The following is a 14,234-nucleotide window of genomic DNA, read 5'->3' as shown; positions in this document are numbered from 1 at the left end:
GGCCTGAAAGAAATAATACACCTCTCCAAATTCCTACACCATGCCCCAAGAGTGAATGGCGCACTGGGAAAGTTCCTGTTGATGATGTGAACCATCTTAATTTGTGTCTTCCCTCCAATTCCCTACTACAAGGTGGTCAGTTCTAGAGTGGAATGCTATATCTGTTCATAAGAATGTAGTGCACCTGCATGGCAAACTCCATGCTTAATGGACATGAATGGGAATTGAGCACCTTAATATGATGTCAAATTTGATGCTTACTTAGCTCAATTATTTGCATGACAATAAATTCAAAAAACTCAAAGCATAAATCATTTACAGATGTAAAAACCCTATTTTGAGGATAATTCTTAAATTTTGAGGGTACAAGTTTTATTGTTGGAAAATTGTTTCAGATGAATTATTTGCTTTTACTATCCCATATTCACCATATATTGTCTTATTCAGATAATTGTTCTTATGCCTTAGTAAAACTCCATGAAAAGCATTTAAAAATTAGTATAGGTGATGTGTAAAAAACAGAAGACAGTATTTTTGCAGCTAAAGAATTCTTTTCTTTAAATTAAATAGAAAAACTACGTAGCCACAGCTCTAGGAAGCTCATCTAGGTCTCTGTGATGTCTTCGATTCCGTTTCTTCTTCATTTCCTGCATGTGCTTCCACTTTGGGCCGCCCTTGTTGCGCTGTCTCCGCTTCTCCCTATGCCACATCTGTTCACAGTACTGGTCGAGGCTGAAGTTTGGGCTGCTAAGGATTTGGATGTAGTCTTTGTATCTCAACCGTGACTCAGCCAATAGATCCTTGACCTGCCCCTCCTCATGCTCTGCCCTCTGGGTATTTTCCATCTGTTCATTCTCAATGACATTCAAAGTCAGCTTCACTATGGTGTGGATGAAAGTGTGCTCCTGTGCTTTGCAGTAATATATCCCAGAGTCCTTCTTCTGCAGACTTCGAATCAGTAGCCCATATTCCGTTTTGATGATCCTTTCATCGGGTTTCAACTGCGGAATTGGAAAAATGTAGGTAATAAATTAAAAACAGAGAAGACTATGAGCAAATGAAAACAGGCTACATAGTTTTACTTAGATGAACCTTAAAGATATATTCTCTATCTTTCTGTCATCAAGCATAATATTGTCAGCCATAGTTGAAGAAGGTGAATAAATTCAACTTAAGTAATAACCCCCAAACCATATCCTGAATTTTTCACATTTGTATCTTATTAAGTCTAACTGAACCTTTGGAATACAGTTAGTTTTTCTCCCAGTATATAGATAGTAATGAAAAGCTGTGAAAAGTAATAAAGTAAAACTGGAAATTATCAAGTGTCCTTCTTTACAGATTTCAGATACAAACTAGTGTACTAAGATCACAAACTGGAATCTCAATTTCAGAGCTAGACTGTAACGTTAACAGTCATCGTGTAGAAAAGGAGCTTTAGTGCATGCTGCTACCTCTAATGTAGAATAGAACAATGATTCCAAAAGGAATTTACTCTGTTTTCTAGATATCAGCAAATCAGTAATCTGAATGGCATATGGAAGCTATAAATGGTGATTTCTGGAGATGTAAGTAGAAAGGCACGCATACAATCCTTTGCATGTTAGAGCTATAACTGAGTCAGACCACAGTCGGAAAGTTAGCAACATTTAAAGCTGAATTTCCCTTTTTACTATGGATTGAATTTTGATACTATGTGTATATGTGATACTTTAGACTATGTCATTTGTGGAAATATTTGCCATACCTCGGTATACTATAACATGGTAATGTGATTTCAAGTGTGAGAAAGCACAATGAACAAAAAAAAAAAAAAAAAGCTCCCCTCTTCCCTGAAATGTGATACTTTTTAGCCTTTGAAATAATATTACTGAAAGACAATTCTACATTAAGCTTTTCTGGCCTGTAATCTGGTGTGAATGCTGACCCTATCTTCAGGAAACTAGAGGCATGTTTATCCACAGAAGAGCCCTGTTTAATGTGGAGTATTGTTGAGTAGCTCAGCATTAGGGGGAACAACAATAACAACAACAAAGAAGTCTGGAAAATTTCCCAGTTTACACATCTGTCTCTGTATTGTAGACTTTTAGTTGATGGAAGTCAAGGAGGCAAAAGATGACTAAATTAAATTTATTCACAGTGGGTGGACTATACTCTGCATCTTTATGTGAAAAACATGTAGGGAAAAAAAAAACTCCTCCAATTCTGGAAATATGAGAAAAGGAAAAGAAACATCTTTGGCTACCAGCCCAGTTAACTAACAAGTATATGGCAAACCACCCTCTGTGCCAGAGAAGTGCAGCTGGCGGGGTACCATTTGAGGCCAAAGGCAGGTCACAGCTCAGACTTCTGGTTAATGAGGCTGAATGGTCTCCAGGCCTGCCTTTGCTCTGCACTGAAGCCACATCATCAGGGTTTTGTTTGTTTGTTTGTTTTCCTTACTTTGCCCATTTGGTGAGTTGGATGCGTAGTATTCTTTTTTTTATGGATTTTTTTTCCTAAAAACCCAGATATTTTAAAATGCGATCATAATATGAACTAACCTTGAATTAATTTACGTTCTCTGGGCCCATAAGAGTCTCATGCCTAAAATAAATGTGAATTTGAATTGGTGGAGTTCTAAATGGCCAATCTTAAACAGAAGTGGCAATCTTAAATCTAACACACTACATATATTTTTTTCTCTTAAATAATTTCACTGTAAGAATTGTTTTTTAAAAATTAAATAATTCTTAGACCTCAGAATATTAGCTCCATAAACTAGATTCTGATCTCTATCTGCTCCACTTTCTATGATGACCCATTTATCTTCCTATATTGGTCTCCCATCTATCAAGTTAGTGGCACAGCATATGGTGTATTTGAGGGATTAAAAGCAAAGCTCTTTGAAGGTTAAAGTGTGAAGTATTATTAGCAACATTATAGACTACTGCCATGTTGCTTGAGAGGTAATATTCTGAAGCCTTTATTTCTGTAATTCTCTTAATAGAACATGGCCTGAGGTTATTAGCATGACAATCAAAGCCAGTACGTTCAATCTCAGTTCATCTGTAGATTTCCTTAACATAACCAGTATTCTTGCTACTGTTTAAACTGTATTTCATGTGGCTTTTAGAGATTGTCACAGCTCTGACTCAGTAATTTTTATTGTTCTCTTTAATCTTTTGACAGGAAGAAATTATGACTTTGATTTCACACATACTCTACAACACTCCATCATTATTTGCTATTCTCTCTTTGTATCCTGTTTATGTTGTTTTACTCTAAAGTCTGGTTCCCTTCCCTCCTTTCCATTCTAGTTCTGACCCCACAGGACTCAGAATTTCATAAACACCTGGCATTTCATTAGTTGGTCATGATCTTTCACCTTTCTTTTCTTCATGGCATGCTTCATTTGCTCTTTGGTTTTTGACCTACAGATATAAAACCCACTTTAATAAATTTCAGACTTTCTGAATTTACCTAACGTCTATTAGATCATTTAACCAATTTTTGGTTCTTGCTAAAATTTCAATAATACACCTTTAATAAAATGGCAGCGCTAATAAAATACATTTTGAATAGATAGATTTTCACAGTACTTTTGCAATTTAGAGATAGAAAGCTGTGACCCAGAAATTAAGTAATTGATTAACGTTTGCCTACTTTACATTCTCATTCTCTGTAATGCTTTCATTCTGTACTGGAATAGGATGCATTATGCAGACTGTATCTAAACAGTGAAATGTCAGCACAGTCAATTTAGAAAATTCAGCTCCTAGAGGAGCAGAAAGATAATGTAATTTCTGGCCACTGATTTAAACTCATGGAATTTTCTCCATTTTAGAAGTGATAAGTAAAAACTGCTCATCCTTACAAATCAAAACCATGCTTGAGTTGAGGTCGACTATCCATTCGCCTAATGTGAACAAGGATAATATATTTGGCATTATTAAAAGTAGATCTTCAGTGCAGGCCAATTCATTTAAAATGAGAAGAGTAACATGGAAGGGAGAAAGGACATTTAGGTACTAAGCAGCAGGTAAAGGTCAGGGACTTTATCTCTGATAATGGCAGCCTAATGGTGCTTTCTTTACTGATAATTCACCTGTCAATTCTTTCATGGTTAAAGCATTGCATGTGTCTTGGAAAAGTCTAGGGCTTCAAGAATATCTCCTTTCTCCAACAAACAGAAAATACTACTAGGGGAAAATTAGAATTAAACAAGGACGAAAGCTCCCAGTATGAAAAAACAAATATCTATAAAACTGTTACAAAAAATTCTCTGTATTTAAAATAAAACATTGAAAAGATTTCTTATTTAATTTAAGAGAAAGGAAAAGGAAGTGGAATAGAATCATTTGTGTACATGTGTTTAAATTTCTCAGAATATACTTACATGACACTATACATGATTCATTTATTAATATATCACAAAACCAATAATTAAGATTTTTAGGCAAACATTAAAAAAAGAAAAATATACTAAAATATACTGCCAGAGCAACTGGGTCATTATTTGAAAGAAAAAATCAAATTTATACATAAATAAATACTAGATTAATAACTTCAAGTAAATGTAAATATGAAATAAAGTACAAATATAAATGTAAATATAAAATGTAAAGTATAAATGTAAAAATAAAATAATAACTACAAAAATATATACTGGCTGTCTCATTGGTGAAGGAGTCTTTAAGCAGAATAGGCAAAAATTATAAAAAAATTAAGAGCCATAAAACAAAATAAAGTTGTTTATAATATGTATTATATGAAATTATTAATATCTATAACATATAAAGTGCTGGTTAAAACCATTTGTAAATGAATATGGCAATATCAATATGAATAAACTAAGCAAATGACAGCAAAACAATTTGCCAAATACAATGAAGCCAACAGGCAAGAAACATGAGAAGGTAAGTTCACATCTCCTAATATCCAAAGAAATAGATATTAATACAATATATTTTTTCATAATAAACTAGTGAAGATTTTCTTTAATTGTGATGGGAAATTTTGCCTCAGGAGTTCATAACAGGCACTAACATGGTGATTTTTATGGGAAATTAGTGATATGTGGTAATTTATCAAAAGCCATAATGATAACCATCTTTAACTCATTTATTTCATTTCCAGGAATTTGTCCTAAGAAAATAATTAGAAAAGTAGAGAAAGATTTAGATATAGGGAAGTTCATTACTTTTATTTTTTAAGAAGGAACATAAATTATTTAAATAAAGCATGTAATATCCATGTATGACTGTGTCATCAGAATAGAAGGGGTAGGAGACAGGGAAAATACAGTAATAACATTAAATTACAATGGAAAATGCTCAAAGTGCAAAAAAAACTAGAATAAACATCAAAATTTGACTTGTGCTTATCTATACTTAGTGGCCTCATAGTTCTTTTTAACATGTCATTGTAATTTTAAAACCATTTATTTTGATTTTACAATGAAAAGAACGAAAATAAAATAAGGACCTATAAATGGAAAAATGCAAATATTTGAAGATGTTTTTACAATGTTATTAAAATCCACAGAGAAAATGTGGTATTGCCTCATTAATTCATTCGGATCCCAAAAATTCAACAGAAGCTTGGGGACTGCGATTAACTTGCTAGTTACTGCATAAACATCATCAATTTTAAGAACAGTTTTATAAGAAAGTCAGCAGATAACTGACTCATGACCTCCCCAACAGCACCCGACTGTGAAACAGCCCAGTGAGGAAATGTTCTCCTCCTGGCAGAGAATAACCTGGTGACAGCCTCCATGCCACAGGAGATCATGATCCCTCCCTCAGGCTTTTTCTGAGGGAAAAAAAGATTCCAAGCTGTGACCTTATGTGTAAGGAGCAGAAGGTATCCTGTTGGGGAAAAAGCTTCAAATATAATATGGATATTGCCCTTTTCTCAGCTCAGGAAGCAGTATTGCATGTCTTGGACAATGTGAAACCACCTATTTACAAAGACAGATGAAAATACCAGTTGAAATATTACAGCTGAGATCCTTTTAAGTAAAATTCAGTAAATACACTATTTCTGCTCCATTGAAATTCATGGAGCATGATACCACCATGAATATGAGATATACTGTGAAAAGATGCATTAAAGTAATGCACAGCATTTTGAAGAAAATGAAAGTTGTGGATACAAACAACCGTAGATAAATGTAGGCACATCTATAGCTAGGAGATTATCCTAAGCAGAGTACCACACTTTTTAAAAAATCAGATTAAATTAGCCATGGGGAAAAATCATTTATAAAGATGTATATTCAACTGAAAGGCAATTATCAAATTTCATTAGGTATATAATTAAAAATACTAGTTTGTGACATTTAAGATTAAAATATTGCAATGTAACTAAAAAAATCTATGTGTTAAAAAGTTCAGATAACATTCTTCCAATAACTCTTGGATAAAAAGTAAATGCCTCATGTTTTGAAATTAAATAATCACTTGTGTTATCAGATAATATTTCAACGTATATTGCTAAAATGGGACCCTTGAAATAAACATTCAGTGTAAATGCGGATCTGCCATAATCTTAGAATTTATAGACATCACTAATGAGGAAGAATCAAGTTTTATTGGAAAAATTTGACTTAATAAAGCTATTCCCTTGGTATTAAGTATGTAATGAGTCAACATCATTGATAGAAAAATTCAGTCTTGTAGATCTTAGATGAAGAGAATGATATTAATCTCTTCATGTAATAGTGGAACTGTACCTTTAAATCAATTTCTTATAATATTTCATGTTTTTACTCTAAGGTTTCTCAACCTCAGCAGTACTGACATTTGGGGTCAGATAATTCTTCACTGTGAGGGACTGTGCATTGTAGGCTGCTTAGTATCATCTCTGCCCTTTACTCACTATATGCCAGGGGCACTCACCAACCCACCTACCTACCTGTGATGTTCAAAAATGTCTCCAGACATTGTCAAATAGCACTCTGGGAACAAATTACCTGAGGTTGAGATTCACTTTTCTATAGTAATGTTTGACTAATTACATTTGCTATTTTAAATGTTTATAGACTTAAGTGTTTATAGGCTGGTATTTTCGAGAAATTTGATCCACTTACTTATATGACAGAGAAACTAAGTGCTAGAGAAGTTACAACCTGCTCATGAATCCTAAGCATTCAAGCTAAAAGTAGAACAAGCATTTCCTAACCAAATGATCAGTGCTATTTCCTGCACCAAACGTCCTCACTAATAGAGTATTTGCAATTTTATATGTATATTGTACAGTTGTGAGAGCCTCTGCCTTGAAATTTTACATTCTCATATGTGCTTTCCCATTTTATTTTCACAGTAAATTTTAAATTTATTTTGTTCATTTTAGAAAATTCTGGCCCACAGGGGCTCAGTGATACCACCAAAGGTCTCAGGACTACGTTTTAACTCAAGGCATCAGTACTGTGCTTCAACTCAAAACAGGTAATTCTGAATCCTGTGTTCATTCCATTACTCATTACAGTGTTGTTAGTTTAATATTGGGGGTTTTAGAACTCTCGTCTCAGCATCATTAGTTTCTCTGCAATGTAATAAAAAATAATTCTGCCAACTAACTTTTGTTTCATGACATTCTTATAATATTAATCTAAGATTTCTCAAACACCCAAACTCAACTCATTAAATTCAGTAACATATACAACCTATCTCATAAAATCTTTGTGACGTGCTTCAATCACATGTATGTGTTAGGAAAACAAATAGAAAAAAAGTAAAAAAATGGAGTATTCATATTTTTCCTCTGTCAATTTAATTTTAATAGATAAAAGTGAAAAGATATATATGTCCAGACACTTACCTAATTTGCTGATATGTTATGACAAAAATAGATACTCCTGTTTTAATACAAACTCAACATGTTTTATATCATGATCTAAATTGAACACAATATGAGTTAAAACTTAGTCATTGTGCTACTGTGGGGAGAAAAATATTGTGTTCTTGTTCTTAGTTGGAGACTTGTACCAAAATATAGGCAATCCATGAGAAATGGAAATTTGAAAAAAATCATATAAATTACTTTTAAAACTTCAGTCTGCTTTTAAATATATTTCATTAATACATTTGTATTAAATTGGCTTATTCTTATCCCAAAACTATTGTAACCTTTGGTGTCAGTGAGCATAAACAGTTATTTTTCTTTTCATTAAATAGAGAGCACCATATGGCACTAAAATTTGAACATCTCTCACAGCCAAAAACTTGATTTAAGTTTTACACTATTTCCCTGAAGGTAAGCATTCTTTGATGACAATAACTTACCTCTTCTCTGTGCTCATCACCTGACTGCTGGATATACCACTTAATAGATGCTTGTTGGGATTTAGGAATACATTCCAGAAAGGTAGAGTTAAATTCAATGCCAAATATCACCTTTTCATCAGCAGTTTCATGACTAGTGCCTGGAAAGCAAACATAGAATAAGAGATTAACCTTGACCTGATTTTAAAAACAATGGGAAAATAGATTGATTTAGAACAGATGCCATGAAGAAAGAATCATACACATTATTAAAGAGAAAGGAAATTCATGTTAGAATATTGCCACCTCAGACAAATATTATCCAATAGATAGATTTTTAAAACTCTATCCCTGTATTGTAATTTTTACTCTTTCATCAATATATTAGCTTTTTTGCAATTGATTTTTAAAAATAATAATTCACAAGATCTAACTCCACAAACTGAGTATTTTTCTCTGAGCTGAATAAACCTTTTGCATCTTGTAATGCTTTAACACTTTTTGTTTATATAAAATATGAACAATTTTGTAGATAGTTCTGAAGGAGCAATTTACTTCACTTTTAAAGAGAAATTCTATCATGAACCATAGAGCTGATCAGATAACATTAAGAAATTTTGATGTCAGGAAAGTAAGTACTGCAATCTGTATTTGGCAAAATTCTACAATGATAATAATTCTCTAATACTCAGAATCCGGATCTTACCTGTATTATCTACCAATTTTTTTTCTCTTTTATACAGAAAGATTCTCTAGCCCACCATATATTTTCTGTGAGAAAGTTAATGGTATGCTAAAGGAGCAGTGTCTCAGATACCTTACTCTCATAAGTCAATGCATCATCTGAAATACATTCCATCTAGAGTAGCCAAAGGCTGTGTCCCATGTGCCATCTAAGATCTATAACTCAAACTTAATCAAATAAGAAATGATAGCTGTTCAGCCTGACCCAAACATGTACTTTTTTTTTTTTTTTTTTGAGACAGAGTCTCACTGTGTTGCACGGGCTAGAGTGCCGTGGCGTCATCCTAGCTCACAGCAACCTCAAACTCCTGGGCTCAAGCGATCCTCCTGCCTCAGCCTCCCGAGTAGCTGGGACTACAGGCATGCGCCACCATGCCCGGCTAATTTTTTCTATGTATTTTTAGTTGTCCAATTAATTTCTTTCTATTTTTAGTAGAGACGAGGTCTCGCTCTTGCTCAGGCTGGTTTCGAACTCCTGAGCTCAAACAATCCGCCCTCCTCGGCCTCCCAGAGAGCTAGGATTACAGGCGTGAGCCACCGCGCCGGCCTCCAAACATGTACTTTTGCATCATATATTCAGAGATCTCAATTTTACAGATGAGCCTACTTAGCATTTTAGGCACCAACCAAAGAGGAAGACTTAAGGAACCACGTGAATCCTAAACCTAAGCAAATCGTTGAATACACACATAGTGTGTATTCAATAGTTCAGCTTCATTTTAATAAACTTCTTTTGAATTTTTTTTAATAATGGCCATTCTGACAGGGGTAAGGTGGTATCTCATTGTGGTTTTAATTTGCACTTCCCTGATGATTAGTCATGTTGAGCATTTTTTCATGTGTTTTTTGGCTATTTGTTTATCTTTTGAAAACACTCTATTCATGTCTTGCCCGCTTTTTAATAATTTTTTTTTTCCTGCTGATTTGATTGAGTTCTTTGAAGATTCTGGATATTAGTAAATTAATGAGTGGAAAAGAAAACATGAGATATATCTATATATAGATATAGATATCTATCTATCTATATTTATATATATGTAATGGAGCACTACTTGGCCACTAAAAAGGAATAAAATAATACCTTTTGCAGCAACTTGGATGGAACTGGAGAACATTAACTTAAGCAAAATATCCCAGAAATGGAAAAACAAACACCACGTGTTCTCACTAATAAGTGGGAGCTAAACGATGGGTTTACATGTTTATGTAGTGGTATAAAGGATATTGGAAACTAAAAAGGGGGGATGGTAGAGGGTGAGGAATAAAAATGTACCTATTGGGTACAATGTACACAACTCTGGGGTTGGGCACACTACAAGCCCTGACATCAGCATTATTCAAGTCATCCATGTAGCAAAAACATGTGTACCCCCTTAAATATTTTGAAATTAAGAAAACCCAAAAAAAGATTTAAAAAATAAAAGATAAAACTAAAAAAAAAGAAAAGAAAAAGAAACTTCCTTTGAACTTGTGTTTTACCAGCAAGGATTAAGTTAAGCATGCTGTCTCCATTATGAATTAACCTCATCTGACCTTCAAAATGTGTTGATTCCATTTAAAACCTGCAATCTATCAACTATCTCTACCAATTCAACTGATTATATCTGCGATTTTCACAGTTAATAAATTCCTAATTCACAGAAAGATCACTGGTGCTGATCATGGAGAAGAAAAACATGCATTCTCTTGTAGTAACAGATACTGTTTCCCTGAGAAAGTGTCTTGTCAACAAAGGAAGGAGGATGCATGTTGATTGTTAGGTTATGGGACAAGGGCTCAGGAGAAACTCAATTAGACTGATTCGAACAAAGAATCAATTTTGAAAAAGGTAAATTAATGAAATCAACTGGAAAAATAAAATAGTGAGCTGATTATCTGAAAGACTTTTTCAAACCAGTAAAAATAATGTCTCTGATATAAAATCATTGCTTCATCATTTTCACTTCAATGAATTTATTGTTGCTTCCAATAATGTTTGTTCATTTCTGAGTTTTAAATTCTTTATTTTTAAATTTTTAAAAAGTATATATATAGGCATGATGTGTGTATGTGTGTGTGTATACATGTGTATACACACACAATATATCATTAAGTATTCCTAATCCAAAAATCTAAAATCCAAAATGCTTCAAAGCATTTTGCTCAAAACATTTTGAGTAGACATGACACTGCAAGTGGAAAATTCCACCCCTGACCTCATGTGATGGGTTGCAATAAAAATGCAGGTATACAACATACTTTATATGTGAATAAGTGTAAGAAAATACTTACTTATCGGTAGTACATAAATTTAGAGTCAGGAATGAGGGTGCTGCCAAACAACCAGAGACTTTCCACACAGGTGACTGATACGGGGACACCTTTGCTTTCTAATGGCACAATGTACATGTAAGTTGTTTAATGCACAAAATTATGAAAAATATTGTATAAAATTACCTTCAGGCTATGTATATAAGGTGTATCTGATATATAAGTGAATTGTGTTCAGATTTGGGTCACATTCCCAAGATATTTCATTATGTATATGTAAATATTACAAAATCAAAAAAAAAATCAGAAATAGAAAACACTTCTGGTCCCAAGCACTTCAGATATGGGTACTCAACTTGTTTTACTCTACTATGACCTAATTTTTAAATGTGCAAAAGTTGTATACAATAGTATAATAGTTAGAATATCTCCTCATTACATGTTGGATTATTTGGAAGAGAGTATTTTAATCTTCCAGATTGCAATAAAACTTTTTTCCATGGCAAAATACCTAGAATAATTCTTTATAATAAATATATGACATATTATTGAAGTGCAAGCTCAAATCTGTTTAACATTGTTAAACACAACTCATCTACATGCATTTCTGATTTTACGTCATTAATAATCACGCAGTATCACAGCATTCAACAATTACAGTAATGAACAAAAAAAGGGAAGAGGAAGGAAAAAAGGAATATCTATCTGCTAATTATTAAAGACTTGATTATCTAGTCAAGTGAAAACACATTTATGATAGATTATAGACAAGTCAATTAGTTTGTAAATACCCTCATAATTTCTACTTTAAATTCCATAATTGATTCTCTGCCCCTAGTCTGTCACATTCCAATCCATTATCTATTTAAGTATCAAAACTTTTATTAAAAAAGTAACTTTTCTGAGAAATATGAAACAGCTATCACCTATAAGGTAAACATAAACTTCACAGAATAACATAAAGACCATTACAAACTTACCCCACCTATGCAAGATCTTTCTGATTTTAATTATTGTTACTTCATCTACTTTTCAAAATTCAACTTTCTCCTTAAGGCATGGCTCAAATGCTATCCAACTGTGTATACCTCTCTTTACCATCTATTATGCAAATATTCTTGTGCACCTTACACACTGGCATTATTTAAAATGCTGGGGTGAATATGACACAAATTTGTTTCCTTCAAGAAACTTACATGCTAGTGACAGAGATGAAGTAATCAAGCAAATTAATAAAGACAGAATATAGTAACTGGTAGTATCTGTTACAAAAAAAAGAAGATGATCAGGGAATATCCAGTGGAAGGGCAAAAAGATATTTCAGATAGGGTGGTCAGGAAAGGTCTCTCTGAGGATTAACATTTAGGCATAGAAGCAACTGAAGTAAAGATGGAGTTGTAAGAACATCTGAAAAGAAGAGTGCTTCAGGTACAGAGGACAACAAATGCAAAGGTACCTGAGGTTGTAACCAGATTAGTGCTTTTGCAAAAGAAAAAGCCAGCAAGTGAATGTTGCAACAGAGATATTGAGAGAAGGTCAAAGAATGTGCTAGAGACCAGATCAAGTTGACTCTTACAGGCTATGGTAAAGGCTGTGGATTTTTCACTAATTATTCTAAGAAGCCAGTGAAAGATTTTGAGTAAGGGAATGACATGCTCTGACTGAAATTTTTAAAAAGATTACTCTGTCTACTAAGTGAGGTATAGATGAAAGGGGTGTAAGCACAGGGGCAGGGAGACCAATGAAGCCGCTGTTAAAAAGGTACAGTGGCCTCAGTTAGGTTGGCATCTATGGAGGTGATGAGAAGTAGTGGAGTTTGGTCATACAACCAGAAAAGCTTGCTGAGAGGTTGGTTATAGGATGTGAAAGAAAGAAAAAAAAAATATATAAAGATGACTCCTAGCTGCTTTTTGACCTAAGCAGCTGAGTGAATGGCAGTGCCATTTATTAATATGGGAAAAACTGTAGAAATAGGTTTTAGAGAAGATATTATAATTCTTTCTCAGATATAAGTTTGAGATTCTAAGTAGGTATCCAAGTGGAGCTCTTGAGTAGGCACATAAGCATTCATATCTGGCACATGGGATGAGTTCAGAACTAAACTATGAATTTGGAACAGCACACTACTGCATGGAAGTCAAGAGAAGAAAATGTTTCAAAAAAGAGAGAGTTAGGAATTAAGTAGAAAAGAGAACTGAAAATTGGCCATTGGATTCAGCATGGAGGAAATTGCTGGTGACCTTGACAGTCATGGATTGGGCAGAGTGCTGCTGATGATTATTAGAAAAGACTGTGCAATGGGTTACAGTAAGAACGGGATATGGTGAAGTGGAGACAATAATCGTGAGTGCCTTAGGCAGCAACTGTGTTTTGTTCCATTTCTTAATAACATTTATCATCATATGGCAAAGCATTTATTTTACTTGTTTTTTGGTGTATTGCCTCCTCCCTCCCCTAATGCACACTTGAATATACGTACAGAATGTACGTATATTCTGAATGTACAGATTCTTGAATGTACAGATTGTCTTCTTTTTTGTTCATTGCTTTATTCTCAATACCTATAGCTGTTTCTGATAAATCTTACATGGATACACAAATAATTTCATACACAGTACACAGTAACAATTGCTAAAGAATACGTTAGACAGGACAGTGAGTCACCTATATATTACAATGAGAAGTCAACACACTATTCTGGACCGGAGCTTATTTTTCAGAAGAATTATACTTTGAGTTAACAATAATTTTGTTTTTAAATCAAGAAAACACTGCCAGACCACCAGTTATAGACTATGAAATTTGGGTTATTTATATTACTGTTGGGGTGGTTACTAACAATGTGATAAAGAAAAGTGCTTTTCTTCCACCAGTTTTGTGTATGTGTGTGTGTGTGTATGTGTGTGTGTGTGTGTGTTTGGTGTATATGTATGTGCATATATTTTTTATCTTAAGGCAGAGCTTGGGAGTGAAGAATAAAGCTCTAGAATA

At 33.6% G+C, this 14,234-nt stretch overlaps 1 protein-coding gene across 1 annotated transcript in view; it reads right to left on the bottom strand.

Annotated features, from left to right (window-relative positions):
• Positions 1-575: 575 nt before the first annotated feature.
• The window catches only part of SEMA3D (sema domain, immunoglobulin domain (Ig), short basic domain, secreted, (semaphorin) 3D), a gene marked incomplete at its 5' end in the record, with an annotated part of 145,496 nt that continues 131,837 nt past the window's right edge, over positions 576-14,234 (bottom strand). The window contains one exon of the mRNA XM_012664255.1: positions 576-1,001. Coding sequence (XP_012519709.1) covers positions 576-1,001 — 426 coding nt within the window. The remainder of the gene's footprint in view (positions 1,002-14,234) is intronic.

This window comes from Propithecus coquereli, unplaced genomic scaffold (assembly GCF_000956105.1).
Source record: "Propithecus coquereli isolate 6110/MARCELLA unplaced genomic scaffold, Pcoq_1.0 Scaffold878, whole genome shotgun sequence".
Classification (NCBI taxonomy): Eukaryota; Metazoa; Chordata; class Mammalia; order Primates; family Indriidae; genus Propithecus; species Propithecus coquereli.
The sequence above is the reverse complement of the archived record's forward strand: the minus strand, read 5'-3'. Positions and strand labels throughout refer to the sequence as shown.